The sequence below is a fragment of the Alexandromys fortis genome, unplaced genomic scaffold (genome assembly GCF_014885135.2).
Source record: "Alexandromys fortis isolate MF-2015 unplaced genomic scaffold, M_Fortis_MF-2015_v1.1 scaffold_225, whole genome shotgun sequence".
Taxonomy (NCBI): Eukaryota; Metazoa; Chordata; class Mammalia; order Rodentia; family Cricetidae; genus Alexandromys; species Alexandromys fortis.
The window spans coordinates 1071081-1098371 of NW_026068119.1; the positions used below are offsets into that span (position 1 = coordinate 1071081).

Here is a 27291-nt window from a genome sequence, read left to right on the forward strand (position 1 = left end):
ATGGTGTCTAATAGATGGCTAGGCACCAATGCTATTTCAAAAATTATTTACCTAATCATCACTGTTAGGGATCACCAAATAGCTAGCAATAAATCTTAATACCCCACATTTTGCCTACTTGATCCTATATGTCATTCTAGGTGTACCATATGCCCACCTCTGTGAAGCAAAGAACAAGTATAGACTGTGCTACCTGGAGATACCATAGCCTATGCTTCTGCCTTACTGGTGCCGTTGCCAGTTTGGCCTTCATCACTCTTTCCATGAACACTACAGACACTCACAGGACAATGAAAGCAAAATTTTATTCCTCCTAGCTGGGAAAGAGAACTAGCAGATGGTTGTACATAGGACTCCCACCATCCCAGAACCAAAGGAGACAGGATCTGCCACCAAATGGCTCCCTCTGCCCAAGTGAAAGCCCAGAGAGGCAGGTGAGCACAGCGCAGGGCAGGGGCGACTGCAGTGACAGAGTGGCCAGAGTAATCTAGGGGAGGGAGGGCCCAGGGCTCAGGAAAGAAACATGGAGCTTCTTGGGGTTGGGATAGGTGTGAGGATGCTCTTTGCCATGGGAGCTTCTGGCTGGAATAGGTACCAGGCTTAGGGAACCATAACACGGTATGGGCTGCCTGGGATATGCTCATCACCCCACTTGACCACCAATGTGTACTCCCCTTTGTCTTTGAGCAGGTAGGAGACACTGTAGATGCGGCTGCCCATGTGTTTCACCAGGATCTCTTCACAGGGTGTCCTTGGACCGTGCACCCCCACCAGCAGCATGTTGTTACCTGAGATAGGAATAGGCCTCAGTGACCAACCTTAACCCCTTCCTTCATCTGTAATTGCTCTGAGCCCTTCTTCCTATTCCACATCCTGTCCCTTGCCTGTTCAAAATAACCCTTTCCCAACAAGCTTCTCACAACCCACCTAGGCCACCAGAGGATGGATTCTAGGTCCTCCAGGACATTTTCTTCATATATTTACATATTTATACCAACATACACACACATTTGGTTTTTTGAGATGGGCTTTCATTGTGTAACAGTCTTGGCTGTTATAGAACTAGCTCTGTAGACCAGGCTGACCTCAGACTCAGAGATTCACCTGCCTCTGCCGCCCATGTGCTGAGATTAAAAGAGTGTGCCACCACCACCCGGCAATTTATTTTATGTACATTGGTGTTTTGCCTATATGTTTGTTTGTGTGAGGGTACTGAATCCCCTGGAACTGGAGTTATAGTTAGTTGTGATCTGCCATGTGAGTGCTGAGACTTGAACTCGAGTCCTCTGGAAAAGCAGCCAGTGAGTGCTCTTAACTGCTGAGCCACCTTTCTCCAGGAAGCCCAAATAGAAGGTAACCCCAAAAGCAACAACCATAGCCCTAAAGGCAGTTCCTGCACTTCCCACATGCTGACCGTCCTGTTACTTCTGGCTTTGCTTACTGTCCTGTTATTTCTGGCTTTGTACTTTCAGAATCTAGAAACAGGGCTACTTACCTGCTTTGCTGCAGTCTACTGTGAAGCTGCTCTTCTGGCCTGCATAAGCCTTGTTCAGCCCCAGGCCTTTAGCTACTACCTTGCTCACATCAGCAGGACTTGGGCCTGAGGCTGCAAGCTGAGGAACAGGGGCAACTTTTGTCAGGGAGTCTACAAACACAGATGATGTCTCATGGAGGCTGTGGTTGCTAACAAGGCGGGGACCTGCAGGACAGAATGGGTGAAACTGAGAAATGACTGGAGTATCAAGGAATTGGATGGCACCAACAGCTTAGGCTGACACTTACCTGTGACCTTGGCTTTGAAGGGACTTCCCCCAATGTGATAGGGCCCACCATACTTGATGGAGATGAGGTAGCTGCCAGGTGCCATGGGGGTATAGGTGACACGGTAGCCCTCAGGGCACTCCTGGCAATCCATCTTCACCTTGGAGGGTCCATCAATGGTAACCGAAAGGGCACCAGCTCCCGCATTGCTTGTGTTCACGATAAACTCAGCTGGGCTCCCTGGGAGCATGGAAGATCAGGCAGAGTCTACCTCACTGGGTTCCCTGTCTTCAACCACCCAGTACAGACTTAATACTTCTACATGCCTCCTGTTGCTAAGAGATTAGATGCAGGCCCTCAACAACTGCATCCACACTCAGAGCTGTACCCGTGAACCTACCTGTGACACCACCCTCCAGGCCTGCTCCATAGGCGGACACCAAGCCTGGGTCCCCTCCATGCCCAGGTTCCCCAACTCGGATCTTGAAGGGACTTCCAGGGATATGAGTACCATTGAACTTGACATCAATCAAATAGATGCCATTCTCTCGTGGGATGAAACGCACAGCATACTTATCTGAGATATAGAAGGACATGTTAAGGGCCTGGGGTACTTTTCAGTATGTAAGGAGCAAATAGTGTCTGAAAGGAATAGCCTTAGTACTAACCATCCCTTTCATTTCTCTTGCTACCAGCAGGAACCCAACTGCTCCATGGAGACTCCTCTGCTTCCAGAATTGTGCTGGGTGCCCACCCCAACAACACATACATCCTGAGGACTAAAGCTATAAATACCTAAGAAGTCTACCGGTGAGTCTTTTGAACTAACAAGCAAAATGCCCACATTGCTGCCTCCTTAGACAGTGTACTGTTAATACCTGCTGTCTACAGATTAGCAGGCTTAGTGAGGAATCCGCTCAGATCATGAACCTGGGGGGGAGGGGAAAACTAGTGTGATTCAATACAATTGCTAATCCTCTGGCCACAGGGATAGACTGTCTTTCTTGCTCTTTGTATCTCTGTCTTTGTCTGTGTCATGTATGGAACTGCTAAAGCTTTCTTCCTAGTGGCCATGCTGATAAGCCATATCTTCATGGGTGCTTATCAGTCTGGGAAGCTGAGGAGCCCAATTTTGGTTGCTTACAGAATCATTACTTCCTTATATGCACTCAGCCTGGTTATAGTCTGCTAGGGCAGATAGCTGAATGGCTAGACCGGAATAGAGCCTTACCTTGGTCAATCTCTGTGACATAGCACTCCTCCAGAGCTCCTGAGGGGCTGTGCACCTTGGCATCAATTGCCCCCTTGGCTCCATTCAGGCTGACTGCAAAAGAGGCTGGCTGGTTGACCTTTAACCCTGACTCCTAGAAGCACAGCAGATATGGTTAGACAGGATGGCTAGAGCCAGGGTAAATGGAAGAGCAGGAGACCCACAAGGTCACTTACCCATCTTGTGTCCAACATGGTTTAAAGAGGGAGAGCCATTAATCTGTGAGGGCAGCAAGCCACAGGCACACCCCCAACCTCCCATCCTAAATATGTGCTCCACAATCACATACCCAGGAAGCAGAAAAGGAAAGTGGCCCCACCCAGTGGGTAGCACTCAGCTCTAGCAGGCTCTCCCTCTTTAAACCTTAGCCCTGGTGCTCAATGGGCACAGGCTTCTGTTCAAAGCCTTTAGACCTGAGACACGAGAAAAACGCCACGCGGTAGGCAGGGCACTTCCTGCCAACCCCAAGCGTGGGCTGTACCCGGTCAGAGCAGAAACCTAGCACCCAGAGTTGTTTCTGGGTAGTAGGCCACTCAGCTCACAGCCAAGGCCTGCTTGCCATGGTGACTCTGGTCTGGCCGGGCCTAGGAGCCCCAGGTGGGCAGTTTCTCTCAGTGCCTCACCTGAAGACTAGAAACAGTAAGGCGGCGGGCATCACCAGACGGAGAAGCCACAGGTACCACGAAGGGACTATCAGGTATGTGCTCCTCATTGAACTTCACTGAGACTTCATAGTCACCTGGATAGAAAGAGAACATAGGCTGTGTTGGGGATGCCACATATCTCCAAGGACGAAAAGTCTATTGCCTTCCACAGCCACCTTGGGTGTCCCTGGAACCTCAAGATGGAGATTCAGCACCAAGTGAAGACTATGTAGCACCTGGGGTCAACACACCCACACTCAGGTTCTACCTCCCCCTGCCCTGGCCAATTCTTTTCCCAGTACCTGGCTCCTGAACTACATAGGCCACACCACAGGAGCCATCCTTGCGATCCTCGAAGGAGATCTCAGCCTTGCTGGGGCCCTCAACTGCAATGGCCAGGCCTCCAGCACCAGCTTCCCTGGTCCAAATGCTGAACTCAGCTGTGTGAGAAAGCAGTGGGTATGCATGAATTATAGAACTGATCCCCAACCTCAGCCAACTCCAAGCAAAGCCAAGAACATGATGGCCAGATACTTCCTACAAACACCCATCTAGGCCCACCCAGGACAGCAAGAATTAGACAAGCACACCTACCTGGCACTCCAGCTTCAGCCCTCTCTAGGCCAGGACCTCCAGCGCGGACCTTGTGGGCGCCCCCTTCCCCCAGAGGCCCCACAGTGAACTGGAAGGGGCTCCCAGGCACATGCTGGCCCTTGTACTTGACACTGACTGTATGCATTCCCATCTCAGCAGGCACAAATCGGATACAGTAAGTATGGTTCTCTCCTTCTACAATCTCTGCCTCGTGGGTCTTGCCTGATGGGCTGGTCACCTGGGCTGTCATATCCTGGATGCTAATTTCTACAAGTAGAAGACAGCTTGCTGAGCAGGATCCTGTCTCTACTTGTGCTTAGGGTTACCCTAGGAACCCTCCTGATCTTTTCCCTACCAGGAATCTTCAGGCTGAGGTCACAATGACTGCCAACATTGGCCACTGAAGGGGCACGTCGCCTGCGTGTAATACTTTCTTTCACCCGGCCCTCACCCGTCACCTTCACAGAAAAGGGGCTGCCTGTAGGAAAAAAAAATGACAGTCCATACCCTGCATATATTACAGGTGGGCACTGGGGTGTGTTTAGGGGCTGCCAAACCACAGGGGTGTGGCTGCCACACTCACCAGGCACATGCTGGTCAGCAAACTTGATGTTTATGATATAGTTTCCAGGCTCTGTGGGACAGTAAGTGACCCTGCATGTGCCATCCTCCAGGTCTTCTGTGTTGATGTCTACTTTGCTAGGGCCTTCAATGGAAAGACTGAGTCCACCATAGCCTAGGGGATAGATAGCAGTTATAAGCCAGAATGCCAAGTGAAGCTGTATTGCCCTATCTGGTAGGCCACCACTGCCTACCTGCATCTCTGGTGTCAATAATAAACTCTGCAGGTTCAAAAGTACGACCTTCATGGAGGCCTTGACCAGAGACCCGCACACGGCTGGCATCACCAATCTCCGACTGGCTGATCACTACTGGGATGGGACTGCTTGCCACATGCTGGCCATTCTTCTTCACATGCACCAGGTGCTCCCCTGTCTCCTTGGGCACGAAGGAAATCCCTGGGCACAGAGTAGGGCCATCAACAGGGTGTGGGTGGGCCCACAGCCTCCCTCCTTCCTTCTTTTTTCCCTCCACAAGCCAGGATGGCTTTAACTCACTATGTAGCCAATGATTGATTCCCCTAATTCTCCTGCCTCCACCTCCGAATATTGGGATTATAGGCAATCATCACACCTGGCTCTCTCTCTTTCCCAGAAATGCTTGATCCCTCTCAACCTCTTACCCACGTGGCCATTGCGCAACCGCTTCAGCAGACAGGGCTCCTCTCGGCCTGAGGGTGGCACCACTGTGGCTGTGAGTAAACTGAGGTCAGTTTCTGAGATATTGATGGGAATATCAGCAGCAGAACCCACCTTTAAGTGGGACATACGCATGGAATCATCACCTGGTAAGGGTACAAGTCATCAGTCACTATGGATCCAGCCCCAAAGAGACTGTGCCCACCCTGTCATTATTCCTGATGTTCCCCACCTGTGACTCTGGCAGTGAAGGGGCTGCCTGGGATGTGCTGATCATTGTACTTGACTAGGATGCTATAATCACCAGGTAGCACAGGTAGGTAAGAAACACTGCATGTTCCATCCTGGTTGTCAGTGCAGCTGATTTCTGCTTTAGATGGACCCTCGATGGCCAGAGACAAGCCCCCTGAAAAGCATTACAGGTAAGAGTAGGAATTGTGCCCAGACATGCATTGCTAGGCCTTCGTGGATGAGCTGACTTGATGGCTCAGCAGAGGCAGGAAGACACAGTAGAGAAGTTTATTCAGGATCATCTCCCATACCTAGCCCTCAGCCAAGGGAAGCAGACAACTTTGGCAGGCCAAGCCAAAGCTTCTCCTAGAGCTTCTCCTTACCCTCTCCAGCATCTTTGGTGTTGACAGTGAAGGTGGCAGGTTTGTTGACTACTCCGTGGGTAAGACCAGGACCATAGGCAGTGACATGGCCACAATTAACATAATCCACATAGAACTGCAAAGGACTTCCTGAGGCAGGAATAGAAACCACAAGGAATAACAGCCTCATTCATGCACTAGTCTATTTGTTTTTGTTTTTTGAAACAGGATCTCACGTATCTCTGGATGGTTTTGAACGGCAGCTATGAAGCTGAGGATAACCTTGAACTCCCTAATCCATCTGCCTCTACCCCCAGTGCTACGATTACAGGTATGTGAATATCAAGTTTATTCAGAGCCTCATACATGCTAAGCAAGCAGTCTGACCTATAACAGTACTCTAACCTGTTCTTTCTAAGATGGTAGCAATAGGGGTCTGGGATGGGGTGGGCAAGAGGCTGTGAGCCCACCTGGGATATGCATATTGTCATAGCGGATGTCCATTTCATGCAGGCCAGCTTCACTGGGTGAGTAGCGTACAGTAACAGTGCCATCCTTATTGTCAGTGATGGAAGGCTGGGCCACCTTGCCTGAGGGCATTCGAACTTCCCCTAGAGGGCAGTGGTTTTGAAGTCAGGACAGGCAAATGGCACACCTTGGTATCACTGGTTTCCAAGTTCCTTCCCAGCCCTCACTCACCAGTGATCTCTCCCTTCTTAATGGTAAAGGGGATAACAAGATCAAAGGGCCTCAGGCTAGTCATATCCAACCCATTAACACCCACCATGGGTCTCTCTGGAACCTACAGTGGAGACAGAAGAATCAGGTGAGGAGCTACAATAAAATCTGAGGTTTTTCTGCACATATGGAAGAACAGGGCCACATGCAACACCCAGATGGCCAGCTGCAAGTGTCCCTATGGGTCAGGCAAATTGAATAATAGACCAGGTCATGCCTTACCCAGGTTTGCTGGCTACCCTGAGGATATGTATACTGTGGAGCCAGTTGCTGAGGCCGTAGTGGGGTCTGCACTGTAGGTTGGTCCCCAGCCAAAGCCTGCAAGGCAAAGTGAGAAAGCTGGAGACTGTTGTCACAGGGACCTGGAAGGACAAACTAGGACCTTCCCAGATCTCCCTCCCCGCCCGTCTTTGGCCCCTTCTCACTGTAACTTGGAAGGGGCTGTTGGGCACATGCTCGCCACCGAAGCGCACACAGATGACATATTTGCCCGGCTGGGGGGCTGTGTAGAAGATGTCAAAGGTGCCATCCTCATTCTCCACCACGTCCACATCTACCTCTGAGCCATCGGGTGTGCACACAGTGCAAGTCACCTTGCCTTTGCCTGCTGCTTTCGTGTCCACAGTAATTACTGTCTCCTCCCCAATCTGGATGGTGGGGCCAATGCCAGCACCTGGGAGGGCAGAGTGGATCCCCAGAGGGGAGCCAGCAGGTGAGCCTGGTATTTTGGCTCCTACCATCAGCCTGCCACCCATCCAGGTCTCTTACTACTACAACCAAGCACAGCCAGCCCCAACCCCTAGCCCAACCAATACCCCAAGCTAGGATGGTGAGTGGTTTCTCAGAAGGCAGGAAGGATTCTCCTGACCACCTCAAGCCTCTTTATGAGAGAGGCCCAACAGGTGGTACCAAGGTACCTGGGAGGAAAAGTAAGGGACCATCCCATCCCAGCACAAGCATTTACTTCCTCTGCCAACTCAGCCTCAGCAGGTACCATGGTCTATGCTGACAAATACCAGCACTCTGACTAGGCCCGTGGCTACCTGCGCCCTTGTTTACTGGCCCCAGCCCCAGTGCTATGTGTGGACGCAGTGAGGCGGAGTCCTGCTGCAGTGTGGGGAGTGACATTTTCCTCCCTACCCACCCCCCAGGCCTGAAGGTGAAACTGGAGTTTCCTGACAACTGAGAACGCTTGCTCAACCAGAGGCTTGCAGTGAGAAGCAGCCCAGCACAGCCTGGCACAGACAAGAGCAAGCAGCAGGGAGACAGCAGGGTTAGCACCCATGCAATGCATTACAGCAGGCTTGGCAAAGCAGTGGCAGCACCCAATGAACAGGGAATAGAAGGCCCAAGCCACCACTGCAGGGTTGCAAGGGTAAAGCATCTAAGCAGCCTCTAGGGCCCCATAATGCCCAAGGAAAGGGTAAGGACAGTGACATTATGATCTGGGGCTCAGCTGTGGAGGCTTGGGAGCTGTGGGTTGTAAGGCCTGGCAGCAAGAGCACCCCTGCAGTCCAGCCTCCCACAAGGAAAGCAGCTAGGAGCACCAAACCTACTTGAGGACCAAGTTTAAGGGCTCTCCTTACCAGCCTACCAGCCTGCCACCAAGCCCCCATTGACCTTGGTCTCACACTGGCAACATGAGACTCAGCATCTTTAGCTATATTGTTGGCTGCCTGCTACCCATGCTGCCCTATAAGTTTTCTGAATACCTGCCCTGTATCATCTAGCTAATGATTTGAGCCCTCTCCTGACAGCTACTTGATTCCTCATTTTTGTATCCAGGATCCAGGTGATCAGTAGGTCTTAACCATAGCATCCTCAAAGTACACCTGTTAATTGGGCTACTGCTTAATGTCCCAACAGCCACTGACCTGGTCCAAGCAAACCTTTTGGCTTGTCCAAAGATGATTTAAGTCCCCTTACTGGCTTCCTGCCTCCATTCCACTCATAATGGTCAGAAAAATTGAAGTCATTCCAAGTCCCTAGCCTGTTTTCCGATCTCCTATCCTATGAACACATGTGTCATAGCCTATCCCATGGACTATTCTACAAAACAATCTAGCCTCTTGCCACAAAGACCTAGCTATCTTATAATCCTGTCCTTGGCCGCCTACCCAAGTGCCAGGCCTACAGCCTTCAGAGGCCTATAAGTAATTATAGTTTTATATCAGTATCCCTGGGGAGTCTCTGTCTTTGGGCAGACAAACCTGTCTGATAGGGGCTGTCTAATTAACGTCACTGCTGAGGGAATAGAAAGAGAGAAGGAAAAGAGATGGGTTGCAGAATGCACTTTGGGGCTCTGAGGCTGGGCCAGGCCCTGCCATGCTGGCCACCCAAGCAGATGACTCTGGCACTACTGCATCACCAGCCAGCCCCACCCACTCATGCACCTCCCTCAGCCCAGGACACAGATGCCCCTGGGAGGCAGGGATGGAAGTCTGTGGATCTGATGAGGCCTAGAGACTCCCACTGGGTGGAGGAAACCACCTTGTCCCCTGAGCCCACACAGGAACCCTTGCGAGAAGGAAGCACCTGCTGCCATCCCCAGGGGTACCAAGATCCCCAGACCCCAAAGTCCCCAGTGGGGTGCCTCCTAGGATACACTTTACCCCAAAGCTCTCAGCTGCAACCCGAGTTCTCAGATGGGGAAATGGAGGCCCAGAGAGGGGAGAACCAGAGCATTCATGCTTAGCTCCAGAAACCTCCCTGGGCCCTGACCCTCCAGCCCATGACCTTGTCTGCACAGCCTCCCCCGCTCTGTCCTTGCCTAGAGCTGCAGCTGGAACTGTCCTGGGAATGAATTAGCAATGAAGAGGAAAGGAAACTGCCTCTCTGGGCAGCAGGGGCATTGGGAGTGGCCCCAGCAAGCAGCTTACCTAGCCCGTGACCTCCGATTGACACTGAGGTGAGAGGGCAGAGAGCAAGGAGAAAGGTCAGGTGAGTCACTCAAGAGGGCGGCCCCCATTCCCACACGCCGCCCCAAGCAGCGAGCCCTTGCACACAGGCACACCCAAGCCCCGTGCTGAGTGCCACGGTGGCCGATGGTGGGCTAGCTCACCTGTGACTGTGCACTTGCTGGCATCTCCAGTGGGCACAGCCCGGACACGGTATGGGGAGAAGGGGATCTCATCACCACCATACTTGATGAGGATTGTGTACCGGCCTGTCACATCTGGCACATAAGCCACTGTGTACGTGCCATCATGGTTGTCTTCGATATGTGTTTTCTTGGGCTTGCCTTCAGGGTCCTATGTAGCAAAGCACAGGGGAGGAGGTTGGTCCAAACCTAGCAAGGCCTGGACTATCTCAGGCCTTCCATAAAACACCAAATACTGCTATAATAGAAATAGTTTCTGTTCCCCTCTAGCCCTATGGCCCCAGTGGCTGCCTGCCTGTGGCCGAGTCCAGAATGGAAGCCCCCAAACATCCAGCATTCCCTGACATGACAAGAGAGCAGCTTGGTGCCCAGCCTCAGTACTGGGCCTGTCATAGGGGCACTAGGAGCTTACAACACCTCAATGTTATAACATTATACCTGTCCTGTGAGACTATTACATGTGAGGAAGCTGAAGCATGTATAGGCTTTGGAACCATACTCAATAGCAACGAATGCATATTTGAGAACGCTTGTTCCTTTCAACTTGGAGAAAACTGCTACACATCCTAATGCAGACCAAAAGCAGAGGTCCTTCCCTTACAGTACAGCTCCAGGCAGACTAGTTATCTAGACTGGGCTGCCTGTCCACCTGCAGCCTTACACTTCATCTGCCCAGGTCTTGTTCCTCGCCTCTCCTCCCGTTGCCTGAAGTTACAGCACAGCTCAGGGAGCCAGCAAGCTCACCGTAATCTGGACAGCCAACAGACCCTCCCCAGCATCCTTGGCATCAATGGTGAACTCCACAGGCAGGCTGGCAGGTACACCAGTGGTGTTGAGTCCAGGTCCACTGGCCTTCACCTTACTGGCATCATGTGTGGGCAGTACCTTGACCTTGAAAGGGCTGTGGGATCAGGGTGTTATGAACCATCAGAAAAGTTTCAGTGCCCAGCCTGCCCCCAGCATGCACAGTGAACCCTGCTTCTTACCTCCGTGGAACCTCTTCTTCCCCATATAGCACAGAAATGCTATAGGACCCTTCTCGGCTGGGCACATAGTTGACAGTCTGAGTACCATCGGCATTGTCCACTACATCCACTGGCTCCACCAGGCCTACCCCCAGTCCCAATGACAGAACCTTAGGTTGGCTCCTTGTACCCATCCCCAACCCCATCTCACTGAAGGACTAGGACTGGGCCCAAAGCCTAGACCTTATCACATCCTTAACTATCCAATTCCAGGAATGACTCCAAGACCCTGTATTATAAAACATATCTAAGTTCCTCCTTAGGCCCTCTCTCTCTTGCCACATCTATTCAGTGGCCAAGTCCTGTATTATACCTTCTCTAGAGTTCTGCCTGGTTTTGTGGTTACATGAAACCCTTCCACTATCTGCCCTAGCTGGCCTAAAAAGATGATAGCTCCATAACTCCCCCTCCTAGGTATGTGAACTCTCACCTTTAGGCCCCTGCACTTTGACTTGCAGTGGGGCAACTCCAGCCTTGCTTGTGTCCACCTGAAAGGACTGAGGGAGGTTGGCACGGACCATGCCTGGGGTTAGGCCAGGCCCAGAACACTTGACTTTAGATGCATCTGTCACATCATGCACAGGGACCTTGAAGGGACTACCTAGGGGTTGATACAAAAGGATGGTAACTATGTAAGAAACTGTGGGTATTAACAGACAGTCCTAGGGTTCCATCCTCATGATCATCTCCTCACCTGGCACTTGGTGACCACCGTAAGTGACATTAAGGCTATAGGTGCCAGCTTCATAGGGTATATATTCTACTGAGCAGCTGCCATCTTTATTATCCATGCAAGACATCTTGGCCTCGGAGGGGCCCTCAACAGCCAAGCCGAGACCACCTGTGCCAGCTCCCCTATTCCAAACAGATAGTCTGTCATTACCTGGAATTCCCAAGCCCATTGGCTGCCCTTGCCTTTTCAGTGACTCACTCACCTAGTCTCCACTGTGAACTTGTTGGGTTTGTTGGTAGTACCACTTTGGATGCCTGGCCCATGGACACGCACCCGGGAGGGGTCACAGCCCTCTGTTACAGGCACCTTGAAAGGGCTACTGGGCACAGGACTGCCATCATAAGTCACATCCACAGAGTGTACTCCTAGAGGGTAGGGCAAGTCAGGTCAGGAAGAACTGGGCTTCTCCACTTATTCTCTGCCCTGCCTAAGCTATACCCCAGCACATTCATACCTTCCTCATATGGGGTATATTCCACTTTGTATGTGCCATCACCACAGTCCTGAACATAGGTTTCAGTCAGGTTGCCTGAGGGGTTGGCCACACGAGCCTTGACATGTGACCCTCCAGTCTGTGTAAGAGCCCGGGCATCCACACTAAACTCAGTGGTTGCTTCTCGGAAGACACCTGGAAAAGGCCACAGTGAAGAAGCTGTGGCTATAGGACTCTGCACCCCATAACTGCTACTCCCCTACAGCAGGCCTCCTTACCTTGACCCTCAATCCCAGGTCCATAGCACTGCACACCTGAGGTGTCCACAGCAGGCTCCACCTGCAGCTTGCTGGGGAAGTTGGGCACAGGCTGGCCGCCATACTTGATTGTAACAGTGTAAGCCCCAGGACAGAGAGGAATATAGGTGATGGTGTGTGTGCCATCACCATGGTCCTGAATGTATACTTCAGCTGGCAGTCCTGCCTCAGAGCAGATCTCAATAGTCAACTCAGCACTGCCAGCACTTGAGCAGTCCACTTGGAACTGGCCTACCTCACCAGCAGTAGCCCGCTCCAGCCCAGGACCTGAGCATTTCACCTTAGATGCATCAAAACAAGGAACCACATGGGCCTTGAATGGGGATCCAGGGATGTGGGTGTCAGCAAAAAGGATGTTGATGTTGTAGTCCCCAGGCTCAGTGGGCACATAAGACACAGAGCATGTGCCATCCCCATTGTCCAGGCACTCAAGCTGTGCTTCACAGGGGCCTTCCACTGTCAGGCCGAGGCCACCAGTGCCAGCTCCCTTTGTATCAATGGTGAAGCAGGCAGGGGAGCCTGCATTGCCCCCCTGTAGCCCTGGTCCAAACGCTTTCACCTAAGAGAAAGAGGATGTCAGAAGCAGCTACCAGCCCAATCTTTCTTCTGCCTCTTTTTGCCCTAGCTCTCCTCCTTACCCAAACAGAAACATGAAAGGCATAGGCTGTCTAATAGGTAATATACCCATCGATCATAAAGACAGAAATGACAAAGGGTCAGGACAAATCTGGAGAATATAGGGTACCCTCAGGAAGATGCGAGCTGGGTGTGGTGGTGCACGCCTTTAATCCCAGCACTTGGGAGGCAGTTACAGGTAGATCTCTATAAGTTTGAGGCCAGTCTGGTCTACAGAGTGAGGTCCAGGACAGCCAGGACTACAGAGAAACCCTGTCTTAAAATCATCCCCACCACCCCCCCCCAAAAAAGAGGGAAGGAGGGAAAGAGGGAAGGAAGAGAGGAAGGAAGGAAGGAAGGAAGGAAGGAAGGAAGGAAGGAAGGAAGGAAGGAAGGAAGGAAGGAAGGAAGGAAAGAAGGAAGGAAAATGGGCCCTCCCCTTATAGACTCCCAAACCCAATTACCTTGCTAGGTTTGGTGGGAGCCACAGCTTCCAGTGGAAAGGGACTGCCAGGCACAGGAACACCATCATAGGTCACCTCCACCTCATAGGGCCCCTCTTCTCGGGGCACAAAGCGTACCACACTATTGTCAGCTCCCAGGCCTGGCTCTACCTTGCAGGGTACTGCTGCACCTGAGGGACTCACAATCTTGGATGCTACTTTGCCTTGACCACCTGCACCCTTTGACTTCACTGTGAACTCTTGATCTTTGCCAACATCCACTTCTGTTGCAATTATGAAGGTAGAGAAAAAAGAAATTAACCATTTATTTATGCAGCTCCAGGCAAGACTCAGCTGGATGGAGCTAAGTGGTCCTCAATGGCAATAGGAAATATAGCAACTACTTACTGTCACCAAGGCCAGACACCTTGATCTTGCTGAGGTCCAGGGTTGGAGATACTCCCACAGAAAATGGGCTCTTGGTGATGTGATCTCCTCCATAAGTGACACTGACACCAATTGGACCCTGAAATAGGTACAGAAGGGCAGGGGTCACTAATCAGCACTCCAGTGTGTTTGGCCTACAGCTGCTGAGCTTTGCTCCTCAGCCCCGTTCCCAGGTGAGAAATTAGAAACTTCTTGCAGCAGCCTAACTAGCCTGCTATATAAGGAAAGGGAAGGGTATGGCTGCAGCAGATAGAGATAGCTACCTGCTGCACAGGAGTGTACTTGACTGTGTAGGTATTATCGTGATGATCAATGATGTCCACATCTCGCACTGCATCTCCCTTAGCCAGTCCTGAGAACTGGACATCCAGCTTGCCTTTCCCAGCAGTTTTAGCATTGACCGTGAAATGGGTAGGTTTGCCAAGTTCAACACCTGAGGAGTCATAAAAAAACTGAGGCACCCTACTCTGAGCTCCCTGCCCTTGGCTCCACTCAACATACAGAATATTCATCCTTACCAGTGCGACTTAGGCCAGGACCATCAGCCTTCACCTTGCTGGCATCATGAGAAGGCTCCACTTTGACTCTGATGGGGCTGGTGGGTGTGGCCTACAAGTGATGGAAAAAAAAAAAAAAAACAGCTGAAGACAGCAGCACCCAAACACTTAGCAGTCTAAGAACTGGGAGCAGTAACACCTACCTGGTCAGCAAAAAGAACCATGATGGTATAGCTGCCAGCCCCACGGGGTGTGTATTTCACAGTGAAGGTGTCATTGTCATTCCGGATGATATCAAAGTCAATATCAGCCTCAGTGGGACCCACCACTCCAGGGGCACACTTGATACCAATGCTGACATCTCCTGTGGTTAAGAAGTGAGATAAGAGACTGGGACTTTGTAGAGACAGCCTACCATCTGTCCTCCCATTCAAGGCTAGGCCTTACCCTGGCCAGCCTCTGTGCAATCCACAGTAAAGTAGGTGGGTTCATGTGCCTTGAGCCCAGTTTTGGCCACTCCTGGACCATACACCTTGACTTTGTTTGGGTGGCTGCCAGCTCCCACATTCACCTGTAGGGTACGGGGCAAGTGAAAAGACATGATGAGTCTGTAGTAGGAGAGGTGAAAGGCTCCCTCAGCTATTGCTGGTAGGCAGGACAAATATGGCTGCTGCCTTGGGACAACTGGAAGTTCCTCAAACAGGTAAAAGTGACTGCATGATACTTTGATTCTGCTTCTAGAGAAGTGAACACCTAGGTCCACACAAACACGTACCCAAATGTTCCTACCAGAGCTATTCGCATGGCCCAAAAGTAACACATATCTGCCAAATAATATTTTCCATCTATATAATATGATGTAAAAAATATTCAACCATAAAAAAGTCTGAAGCACAGACAAAGGTCTGACAAAAAGTCACAAAACAAACATGGTAGCACACTTCTTTAATCCCAGCACTTGGGAGGCAGAGGCAGATGAATCTCTGTGAGTTCAAGGCCAGTGTGGTCTGCAGAGCAAGGTTCTAGGCCTGCTTGGTCTTCATGGTGAGGTCTTGTCTCAAAAAGAAAACACAGGGCTGGAGAGATGGCTCAGCGGAGTTCAATTCCCAGCAACCACATGGTGGCTCACAACCATCTGTAATGAGATCTGGTGCCCTCTTCTGGCCCACAGGGATACAAGCAGGCAGAATATTGTATATTTAATAAATAAATAAATCTTTAAAAACTTAAACACACACAAAGATCACACTGTGTATAATATATATATAGTTAAAATGTATATAGAATTGCATCTATATGAAAGGCCCAGAAAATGCAAATTCATAGATCAGTGATTACCAAGGCCTAAAGAAAGGGGAATGGAAAGCATAGAAGTTTCTTTGGGGATGATGAAAATGTCCTAGACTAGACTATGGTGATGGCTGCCAACTACCCTATAAATAGGAAAACTGCATTGGTATGCAAGCTTGATCCTGTTAAAAACTGTTATAGGAAAAAAAATTGCTATAGAACAAAAGGGTTCTGGGGAGATGGGCTAATGGCCCATGGGCTGGCTTACCCGGAAGGGACTATTGGGGATGCTGACACCTCCCCAAGAAACCATGGCTGTGTGCTTCACTGGCTTTCTGGGCACATAAGAGCAGCTGTAAGTGCCATTGCCATTGTCCTTGACTGTCGCCTCCACAGGGCAGCCCTCATTGTCCTGTAAGGCAGGCAAAAGCAAGCAGCCTTCTGGTCAGTACCCACGTCTAGGGGCCTACCAGTCCTAACCCCAACAGTGGTAGGCATCCCACCTGGACTTGAACTCGGAGAGGGGCCTTCCCAGCATGCTTGGCATCAACTATGAACTCTGCTGGCTTGTTGACAGCCACACCAGTCTTCTCCAATCCAGGCCCACGTGCCTTCACCTGGTAAGAAGTCAATCCAATCTCAGAAAATCAAGGCAAGGCCACCAAAAGCAGGTAGGTCAGTAAGTAACACACACACTGGTAGGACACGTTTCTGGGAATACCAGCCAGTGTCTGAGTTCTTAACCCCACCTCACTGAAAAGATGGGATAATGCCCACCCTCAGAAGCCTTCTCCAGAAGAGGTAGAAGGCCAAAGCTCAGGTCAGTGTTATGTGCCATTTACCCTGTCTGGGTAAAAATCCTGAGGTGCCTCACGGATGTCAGCCATGAAAGGACTAAGACGGATGTCCTCACTGTTACACAGCACATGAACAGCATACTCGCCAGCCTCCTGGGGCCAATAGCGCACATCACAGGAGCCATCACCCTTGTCGTCACATTCGATCTTGGCCTGTGATGGACCTTCCACGGAGAAACCTGATAACAGTCATCAGTCGTATTGGTATCCTGGAGCCTTGGGAAAGGCTTCCTTTGTCACCCTCTGCTTTGGGTGCCTACTCTGAAGCCTCCAACTTACCCAAGGTGCCTACATCATCACCAATAGCCTCTACCACGAAATCTGCTGACTTGCCAACAACACCGCCTTCCAGCCCAGGGCCCCAGGCTCGCACCTTCTGATTGCCACACTCAGTGCCCACCTTCACCTCGAAGGGACTGCAAGCGAAAGCACAACATAGGTAAGCATCAAGAGGCACTGCTTTGTGCCCAACAGCTGTGGGCCAGGCAGAAAGATGTCACTGGTCCCTTGCCAGGTAGGGAGATGAGAGGGCTCAGAAATGGTTGAGTAGTAGAGGGAGCTCACCTGCGGCCAATGTTCTGGCCACCCCATGTGATAGTGACAATGTATGTGCCAGGTATTGTGGGGTAATATTCAAAGCCATACACGCCATCCCCTAGGTCCTTCTGCTTTACACGCTCCTCACCCTCTGCAAAGACAAGAAAGAACTCAGGCCTGTCTAACTATGACCTGAGGTCCATTACCCTAACCACCCCACCAGATAAACTTACTGGGGCCCTTTACAGTGACCTTTAGCTCCCCACTGCCAGCGCCCTTGGTGTACACCTTGAAGTCGGCTGTCTCCTTCACTCGCACACCTTTAGGCTGGAGGCCTCGACCAACTGCCCGGCAGGCAGCTGGGTTACAAGCTGTGGGCAAATAAGCCAGCTGAGTTGCTGGAAACTGGGGCTTGTTGCCCCTTCCCTTGCCACACACAGGGCCAGGCCATTGGGATTGGAGGGTTACTCAGAGTTTGGCCCAACAGGCTGGTAAAGCACATGCAAGAAAACTGAAATGGGCCATGACCCCAGAACCTGCACCCCAAGCAGGGACATGGCAGGCTTTCTCCCAACTCTTTGACACCAGCCCCCAATACCTCCTCCACCCAACCCTCCACACCAAGAGGAACATGGATCCAAGTACCGTTGACCCTGTGGGCAGAGCAGAGAGCAGCAGGTTTCTAGACAACTGGAGCGAGCTCTTCCGAAGGTAAAAGCATGGAGAAGAGAGATGAGAGGGGCAAGGAGAGGAAGAGGAGCAAGAAGGGCCCAAGTATGGGAAAGGAAAGATAGTGCTTGCCCAGACAGTAGAAGCTCGGAGACTGGGGCTTCAGTGGGACAGACCTAATGGCCTACTCCACCCCCCCAGGAGGCCCAGACCACAGCACCACAGTAGAGGAGCATCCATGGCCAGGCCTACCTTGGCCAACAGTGACAGTGTAGGGGCTGCGAGGGATGGGAACACCGGCGAAGGTGACATGCACTGTGTGGACACCCTCCATGGTGGGCTGGTAGCTACAGCGATAGGTGCTGTCACCCCTGGCCTCCAGTTGAGGCTCCACTGTGCCTTTCTGTCCAGTAGGGTCCTGGATGACGACTTCCACCTCGCCTGTGCCAGCTCCTGTCCCAAGGCATAGACTTAGCTCTGGGACTCCAGCACAGCTCTCCCCCATGGCTGGCTGGGCCTCGGCTGCCTCCCCTCACCTGCAGTGAAGATCTCAAAGTAGGTAGTCTTGTTGGCGATGTTGCCACTGGGCTCCAGACCAGGGCCCTGGGCAGTCACTTTGCTGGCATCACCCTGTGACTTGTCCACATATACCTCAAATGGGCTCTTGGCAATATGTTGGCCAGCAAAGAGTACAGTCACCTATTCCCAGGAGGGGCAGGCTGTGAGGGTGAGGTAAGGGGTCCTCTGCCCATGGCCACCAACCTCCTTCTCAGTCAAGTACTCACCTTATGAGTCCCCGTCACTTCAGGGACATACCAGACAGAGAAGGTACGGTTCTTGTCATTATTGGCAGTCACTTTTGCCTGTAGTAGGAAGGAGTCTATGAGTGTTAAGAGCAGCCCTTCTAAAAGAGGATAATAGCAGGATCCTGCCCTGACAATGGATAACCCTACCTCTTCCTGGTGTCCAGCTGGGTCTTCCACATACACCAGCACCTCTCCCTGGCCAGCACTTCGGGTCTCCACAGTGAATTCTGCTCTCTTCTTCACCATATTGCCTGTAGGCTCGATGCCTGTCAGGAGAGGGTGAGGAAGCCATGGACCAGCTGGTAGGGCCACACCCTCACCTCTATACAGTAACAGGGACACAGCATTAGAGACCCCATCCTTCTACAGGTTCAGTACCCCTCCCCAAGCTAGAAACAATCCAATCAGGAAAGTTTGTTCAATGTAAGCCCAGTATATTGAGCCTGGCCTCAGAACCCAGCTGTGTGTGCTCTTGCTCATGCCCATTCTCTGAAACAGTCTGATTTACTGCAGTGGTTTCCCAAACCCTTGCACTTGCTTCATCCTGACTGCTTCATCTCCAATTATAGAATAGCCAGCACACTGGGTCCTCTTTCAATCAAGAAACTTCCCACAAGCCAGTATGACTTGAGGAACTTATTACTATTCCCTTGTCAAGGCATCATTTCTGATCAACCCTGATCCATTCACCCCCCTCAAGAGTGATTATTCCATTGCCCAGCTGCCATGACTCCAAACCTCTTAGGACCCAAGTTGAGAGAAAATACTGTTCTATGGGCCAGATATAAGTGTTCCACCCCCTGGAATGTCACTGACCAGGCCCCCTCACCTGGCCCATAGGCTCTGGCTTTCTTTGGGTTCAGTTTGGGCCGAAGAGGAGCCCCTGGCTTCAGCTTGGCCTTGGGGAACTGAGACAGGTAGGTCATGACAGAATGTTCATCTACATTGGGGTCCACAATTTCCTCTGGGGTGATCACCTGTCACAGAAAGAAGATAAGCGGCATTGGGCCTCTCCTCACCATGACCAACCACCTCTTAGCTGCTGGGACCAGTCAGGGAACATACCTGAGGAATGCCTAGCCAATCATCAGCCTGCTGCATAGCTTCTCGTGCATTGTTCACAGGCTTACTAGCATCCCAGGAGTCCCAGTCAGGACATAGGCCTATAACACAGGAAAGGTCATGTTGTGAGTCTGGGACTATAGGTCTACCTTCTCGGTTGACCAGACAACCTTAGCCCAAGATCTCCCATCTCTGCGCTCCTCACCTGGGGCACAGCTATCAACAAGAGCACCCAGGGCCCGGCCACTCTGCCAGTCCCTACTGAAATTGGTAATGGGCAGCTGTGGTAGCTTGTTCTGAATCCAGCCTAGGAGCCTCTGTTTGGGTGTTTGCTTCTTGGCCTCTTCATCTTCCTCCTCATCCCACATGGGCATTGAGATTGAGTAGTGCAGGATCAGGGTCCAGATGAGGCCTAAGATCAGCTTCAGATTCCCATCCACAATGGCCTTGCTGTCTGTGGGAAGCAAGGGGGGGCAACAGTGGGCAGTTAGGGACTTCCCTCACCAAGGCCAGCAGGGAGGAACCTGGGTGGACAGGCACAACAAGTCAATTAGGTGACAGAGGCTCCTCCCAGCTAAGGGCGAAAAGTGAATCAGGTACCCTCTAAAGGGGTTCAAGAAATATTTAGTACTAAAGGAAACTTTTGGTGGGGAAGGAAGAGACCCATAGACACACGATAACAATATAATGCAATAAGGGGACCGTGCCAAAAACCCCAAGGCCCAGAAGGAGGGTGGGAGAGCAAGTGAGATGAATGATTTGCAGCTGCTGAGATCAAAACATGCCCCCACCTCTTGGGATACATGGGAATGGAGAGAAGGAAACAAGGCCCCTGACCTCAAGCTGAGCTGAGACCAAAGAAGAGGAAGGCTAGGTTGGCAAAGAGTAGTTAGGAAATACAACTGCTGCTCCAGGGTGGGGGATGAAACAGGGGAAGTGAACGTGTTGGCAAGGATCCTTGTGTGAAGGGGTATGAGCCACACCCTTTGCCACTTCCTTGTCCCCTTACCAAACTAGGAATCAGGAGGTGGCACAAAAGAGGACTGGTTTGGGGGAAGGGCTATAAGTCAAAGGAACTATATTTGGTCCTGACTCATTGAGGCCTATCGGGAACTTCTGGGGTAACAGGACCCATTGCCCAGTTGAAGGAGGAAGAAGAGGAAGAGTAGAGAGGGGCTAGTTTAGTGTGCCTCTGGTGCCAAGGCCCTGTTGTAGAGACCTTAGGTGGGGTCCTCAAGTCCTGCTGCTTCAGCATAATCTGCCTGTTACCACCCAGCCTACTTGCCACCTAATGGGCTAGGTCTCAGACAGTCACCAGGCTTACCACAAGGGAAGTGGTTAAGGCGGGCACCCTGAACATCCATCACCATGGTAACGCCTCTGAGCCACACCCAAGGCCAGCTCTGGATCTTAACCTCTTCAAGGGTGGATGGCTTATAGTAGGTATGGTTTTCTACAGCTCATCTTTGGAAACCCTACAGACCTTCCCTGCAATCAGGGAATGTTTATCTAGTGAGTCAATGGGAGTGGGTCATGAAAACTAGAACACCAATGGGAGGGCCATCTAGAACAGGTGGTATCCCAGTCCAGTGGGACAGCACCTGGGGGACAACTACTTGAGCCTCTCCAAGCAGAGTGATCTTTTCCTATTCCCAAACAGGTTGGTCCTGGTCTCTTGTGAATGTTTTTCATTGTCCCAAAATGGTGAGAATATTCAGGAAGAAGTTCAAAGAAGATCAAAGACACAATGATCCTACCCCAAGTCACAAGTCCAGCACAAGAGCTCCCAAGGAAACTATAAATTCTTAGTGGCCTCCAAGAGGAAGCGCAAAGACAGACCCACCATCCCATGAAGGTACAGCTGGTCCCTCCCCTGGCTGGATTAGGCTGGCTAAGCTAGCTACGTCCCCCTCGCAAGAGGAGGAGAGGACCAGGGCCTAAGGTTGGGAGGCAGCCTGGTTAGATGGCCCCGCCCCATCCCACCCCCTATCCCCAGCCCCTGGGCCAGCCGGCCCCCTCCCTCTCCTAATCACTGCTGCTTTCCAACATTTTTTTGCCTTATATGGCAAAGCTCTGGGAACTAGGCCTGCTCCAGCCAGCTCACAAGAAGGAGGGAGAAGGGAGGCGGGAGGAGACCCCCCCAAGAGCTGGGGTGTGGCCTGCCTCCCCACATCCGGCTGCCCCCCCCAAAGACTCCGAAATGACTCAGCTGGCTTGACTGAGGCTGGGACTAGGGGTGGGCCCCCAAACATCCACAGGCATGCCTCTATAGGCATTCCAAAGAGCTCAGCACTTGAAACTTGCTCAGTGAGGGGCCAGGAGAATCTTGATCCCTCGTTGCTTTAGCATATACCATCCCAAAGTATAACAGAAAGCCTTTTCTATTATGGAGAAAAGTTCATTCTCCTCCTCTCCCTGTTCCACATTCCCAAGTTACCAATTCTGGTGCATGTCCATGAGCGGCCCCTACTCTGAGAAAGACATGGGATCCTTCAAAAGGCAATCCACTGCTAACCTCTCCAATTCAATGGCATGGGCACTGAGCTGGCAGTAAACCCAGTATACAATGGAGCACCTTTCAACTAATCTCTGCATTGTAGATGCAGAAGGGTTACATGTTTGTTTGTTTGTTTTTACAAGATTCACAAGGTTTACATGACAAACAGCAAAGCTGGCAATCAAGCACACTACGGTCAGATGCCCAGGTGCCTTCAGTCAACCACACCCAACACAACTGGGGTACAGTTTTGCCAGCAATACATCTCTTTGCCCTCCTCCAAGTTCGCCAGAAAGGATATAAACGGGGGATTTCAACTACCTCCAATGGGGGAGCATGTTCCAGGGCAAGAAGTTGAGGAGCCACAAACTGCACCCTCAACTTTAGAACTAGAGGCACCTAGAGGTTAGAACTACTGTTGTAGGGGAAGACCCTAGACATCCCACTGCGGCTCTCGAGGACAGAAACCTAGTCCGTGCCTGTCCCACCACGGGTGCAGCTTTGGGGGCGCGGCCTTCAGAGGATGTGAGCTCAGCCTGGGAGCAGGCCAGGAGGGCACAGCGGGCGGGGGGCGCCTAGCGGTTCGCGTGCTCAGCAGGCCTGCGCGCCTTTGTTCTCGAGGACCTCGGTGGCTGAGAGGCCTAAGGGTACTCTTAGTTGTGCGGCAGTTAGGAAGTGAGTCAGAGAGAGCACCTCTAAAGGGTAAGGGAGGGAGAATTGTGGTGACCCCGCCCGCGCCCACGCGGTGCCCCAGTGTGACCCACGCCCTCACCTATGGACACGAGCTTGATGCTCTCACGGTCCAGGAACTCAAGCGCCACCGACACATTTTCGAGCTGCATCTGGCGAAAAGTGGGTCGTTGGTTGTGCTTGCGGTGCATCTTCTTCTGGCTGAGTACCTCGAGCAGCGCAATAAGCCGCAACCCATCGCTCAGGTCTGTCTGCAGATTGGCGATGCGCTTGCTCACGCACTTAAGGTGCTCATTGCACCAGCGGGTGAATGTGTTCTGCTGGATCTTCTTCCATGGTGCGTCCTCCGCTAGGTCTTTCTCAGTAGCAGGCATCTCGGCGTCCCGCGTATCGGTACCGCCTCCAGGAGCCGCGCCCGCCGCGCTCTGACCGGAGCGGGAGTGAGAGCTACTCATTTTGAGGCGCGAGGAGCGGAGGGGCGGTGCTGCAGCCTCGGCGAGGGGGACGGCCCTTTAATTAAAGCCGAAGGCACTTCGGCGCCGAAGAGACGAGGCACAGAACAGAGGTTGCGCTGCGGAAAGAGCGAGCCCTTTAAAAGCGGGCGAAGGGTGGAGCCAGAGGCAAGATTTCCTTGGGGCGGGACCTCCGGGTGGGGCCTCTGGGCTATGCCCGCCCCACCTCGCCCCGCCCGTTGGAATGCTCCCACAAAGCACCCCTCCCCTGCTCCGCCCAAGGCGACCAAGTTCTGCTTTAGGGAGGGTCACTGAGCCCCAAAGAACACAAGAAGGTCCAGCAACATCTCCTTACGGTACTACAAGAAACGGATCCCAAAGCTAGGAAAGGATGAGCAATTCTGGGACAGGATTGCTCAGCTCCAGTTGGCACACCCTTACAAGGGACTCTCCCCCCCCCCCAGGTCCTGCAGGGGGTGGAGCAAATAGCGTGCCTGAGTCACTTGGACTCCACCCGGATCCAGCACCCTCCTCCGCTATCTTTATTTTCTCCTTTTCTCGAGCTGAGGGTCCTCAGCCATAGTCTGGTTCACAACAATGCGAAGAGTCCAATCCTAAGAGCGAACCCTTCCAGAGCGCCTGGTGATGCTGCGAGCTCTTTGTGTTATGCGCACTAGTGCCGAGAAATGGCTGCCATTCAGTGCTCTCATCACCTAACATAGCCACCCGCAGACCCCTGGTCCACCCCACCTGTCTCCGCTGGTCTTTCCAGTCTCCATGGTCCTGGCCTGCGCATCTGCACCAGCCCATTCCCACCTTCTTCTTTTATGGCCCCTAGTTCCATCCGGAAGGAAATGGGGCAAACAGCTGAGCCAGGAGGCTGCCAGCACTGCAGGACCAAGCAGTCTTCCAAAGGCCCAGGGCATGCCAATGGGCAAAATCCGAGGGCACCCGCCTTTGTGATGCCTCTAGCCCGGCACACCTCGTACCTGCCTAACCCACAATTCCATCCTCCTGGGGCCCTGAGGAATTCTGGAGGAGAGTTCTCGAGTGGCAGAGTAGAATAGCTCCCAAAGTTTGGTGTGACCCTAGAGGTGTGGAGGGACTCAGGGATAGGTCCCAGATTACTGGAGGAGAATCACCAGGGGTCAAGGCTTGCTAAGGAGCCTAGGTTGTGTTCCCTGAGTAGTGTGAAGCTATTCACTAAAAGTTAATTTTATGATAGATAATTCTAGGAATAATGATGAGGATCTGTACTGAGGCAGAGTTGAGCAAAGGCACAAAGGTAAGAAACTGCAGAGGACACTTACTACCACCCTCCAGTTAAGGGAATCCAGCTTACCTTCCCCATGGTAGACTCTTTCCAATTACATTTTCTATACTGAAGTATAGCCTCTCCAGAATGTTCCCTTCTCTATGTTTTTCCAGAAAGGCAGGCTTTTATCTCTACTTCTCAAATTCTAGCAATGTATTTACCCGTGGCTGAAGGAGGCCCTGGGTTGACCAACATGGCATGCCCAAATATGGTTGGCTCTCCTATGGCCTGGAGTGTCTGCATTGCCTATGGTGGGGCTATGGTAAGGCTATGATCACAATGGGCACCACCTTTGTCACAGCATGTTCATTTTGGGACTGTCTATAACCTCACCAGTCAAGTAACATTTTCAGTACATAACTCCCCTATCCCACCTCCAGTCACCTGCATACCCTCTCCTATTCTATTTTCACATATACCTGCACCAAGTAAGCCAAAGGGAAAGTTGGGGAACAGGATAACAGAACTGTGAGGGGGTAACCCAAATGGAAACTTCCAGAAATGTCATTCAAGACATGATTAGAGTTATCTTTCTGGTCCCCCAACCTACTGGAGAACAAATCCCCATGTATGGAATTGCATCAATAATTGATTTTCCAATGTCATTTGTCTAGATCACCTGAGTTCATTAATTTGCAGGGAACAAGGAAAACGGAATCATAGTAATGGAACACACAGCATTTGGGTGTCCCTGTTTCTGGCCCCATGATTTGACTATTTAGGGGAAAAGAGGAATGGGGGAGTGGAGAGTTCTTGGCCTTAGAGTAGACACAGTGCCACCACCAGATGTCGCTCCATCCTAAAGACCCAGATGGGCAGCCCCAGGAAGCCAAAATCCAACTCTTTCATATTTTCCCTTATTTGGAGTAGATTCTTGGATGTTACACACACCCCGCCCATCTCCCCCACCCCTACCATCAGACCCCAGGCCAGGCCCTCCCACAGGGAACTATAGGCTCAAGCCCACCAGCTATACTCTGGACCCTTAAGAGCTGTTTCTAGACCTGTGTAGCCAGGGGGCGCCAGGAGGGAAGGAAGCAGAAAAATCCCCAAAGTAGAACCAGTGCCCATAAGGCAAATCCAGGTGTGACAGGAGAGAACGTTGATTTCCTGAACTCTCACCTTGGCCAGACTGCTTGGAGCTGTAAGGACTGTGGGCGGATTTTACCCACTTTTTTTTTTTTTTTTTTTTTTTTTTTGGCCCGGGTCTAGCATTGGGATCTGGGGACGTCAGTGCTTATGTTCTGGCTGACAGTGACCATCATACTCAGAACCAACCTGAGACAGGACCCAAGATCTAGGCTGAAAGTCAAGCTGGTTTTACCCCTGCCGCAGCCCCAGAATCGGCTCCCTGTGCCCAAAACCAACAGGGGACTCATCTCTCATATCCACCCTTGGCATTGGCTGAAAAGTGTCCTTCCAAGTTTCCACTCACCCTTATCCCAATCAAGGTACTAATCTCAAAAGACCTTTCTTTCCCAGATAGCTCCACGCAATGACCAGTTTATGGGTACCCACACCTGCACCCATCTCCTGCCACACACTCAGATACCAGTCCCCTATTCAGAGACTCCCATGACCCCAAGCTCCCAGATTCCTGAGCACAGACATAAGTTTGTGTGTGGTGAACTATGCAAGGCTACCTCTGGACACTAACGCGATGCCTGTGACCTGAGTCCACACCTAAGCTGCACCTGGCCTCGGCCTTTCTGCCTGCTTTCCAGACCTCTCCCCAGCTCGCGAGCATGCGCACCCACTATCCGACGACTATCCAGCATGGAGCTGGCCACGGAACCCTCACCTGCTGTCCCTGCAACCGCGGGGTGGCGCCCAGCTCTTCACCCTCGAGCTGGATGCCTCAGAGTTCTGCTGGTGTCCGCTGCGCGCCGCGCGCCTCCACGCGAATGAGCCGCTGCCGCCCGCCTTCTTGTTGGCCGCATCCCCGCCCCACGTCCGCCCCGCGCGGGGCCCGGCCGAGCCCGGCCCGGCAAGAAAGCCTTAATTGGTAAAATCGCCCGGGAGCCGGGGGCGGGGAGGGGATGCGGGGGCGCGCCACGAGCTCAAGTGCCCCAGCTGACTGACGACACCGCCCCCCAGAATGAGCTCACCGCTCTATGAGGGCCGCCAGGCTTCCAGGGAAGGGGGCTCACCTCCAGAGCGAGGTCTGCAAAACCTATGTTTAGGCCCAACCTTTAATAGGCTAGATGAGTATAGGGGAGTCAAGTGCTTACTGGCTGGAAAGAAGGCTCTGCTCCAAGGCCACCTATTCTAGGAAGTTGTCCACAGTCACAGCCTTCTGTCTCTGCCCAAGCCTGGGTTGGCCTCACAGGTCAGGTCTTGTTCCAAGGGAAGAGAGATGCAACAGGTAATTGTAGTGAGCACCAGTCATTCCTGAGGCCCCAATGGGTCCTGAGCCCTGTAATGAACAGCTCCGCCCCACCCCCAACTATCATTGATTTGGTCTGTTCTAGGTACAGATGTTGCATAGGAGCAAACAGTAGAAATACATTGAATTCTTAAAGCAATCAGGTGCAGTCTCAAAGCCTGGGAGTGTGCAGTGTGGTACAAAGTGTCAAGTATATGTGAACTTGGTGGGCATAGCCATTACCTAATATTGTCAAGCTTTCTCTGCCTCTTCTATGTGCCC

At 51.9% G+C, this 27291-nt stretch overlaps 1 protein-coding gene across 2 annotated transcripts; it reads right to left on the minus strand.

The window, feature by feature from the left end:
- Positions 1-280: 280 nt before the first annotated feature.
- On the minus strand, positions 281-26603 carry Flna (filamin A). 2 transcript variants are annotated; one of them, XM_050124975.1, is made up of 48 exons: positions 26446-26603; positions 22960-23448; positions 19896-20144; positions 19694-19791; positions 19458-19605; positions 18776-18894; positions 18608-18685; positions 18359-18521; positions 18075-18275; positions 17387-17524; positions 17181-17304; positions 16896-17032; positions 16602-16795; positions 16263-16376; positions 16028-16171; positions 14917-15040; positions 14673-14833; positions 14491-14581; positions 14236-14405; positions 13934-14051; positions 13547-13809; positions 12429-13026; positions 12172-12345; positions 11920-12082; positions 11679-11839; positions 11415-11585; positions 10946-11069; positions 10704-10860; positions 9921-10110; positions 9739-9762; positions 7285-7532; positions 7082-7177; positions 6821-6923; positions 6592-6732; positions 6143-6271; positions 5761-5934; positions 5513-5674; positions 5085-5288; positions 4853-5005; positions 4625-4747; positions 4270-4536; positions 3978-4115; positions 3655-3770; positions 2993-3125; positions 2162-2338; positions 1783-2001; positions 1496-1699; positions 281-788 (listed from the first exon to the last, which is right to left on the minus strand). In XM_050124975.1, the coding sequence occupies exons 2-48, from the start codon at positions 23330-23332 to the stop codon at positions 601-603; spliced, it is 7944 nt and encodes a 2647-aa protein (XP_049980932.1). In that variant the 5' UTR covers positions 23333-23448; positions 26446-26603; the 3' UTR covers positions 281-600. The 2 variants fall into 2 exon arrangements, with proteins under 2 accessions (XP_049980932.1, XP_049980933.1); XM_050124976.1 differs by lacking the exon at positions 9739-9762.
- Between the last annotated feature and the right edge of the window lie 688 nt (positions 26604-27291).

Excerpts from the sequence above, each read along its gene's own strand:
- Flna (XM_050124975.1), bottom strand. The coding sequence starts at position 23,332 with ATGAGTAGCTCTCACTCCCGCTCCGGTCAGAGCGCGGCGGGCGCGGCT. Across the intron at positions 5,006-5,084 it reads TATTGACACCAGAGATGCAG|GCTATGGTGGACTCAGTCTT; the intron begins GTAGGCAGTGGT and ends TCTATCCCCTAG. Across the intron at positions 3,126-3,654 it reads TTACTGTTTCTAGTCTTCAG|GAGTCAGGGTTAAAGGTCAA; the intron begins GTGAGGCACTGA and ends CTGTGCTTCTAG.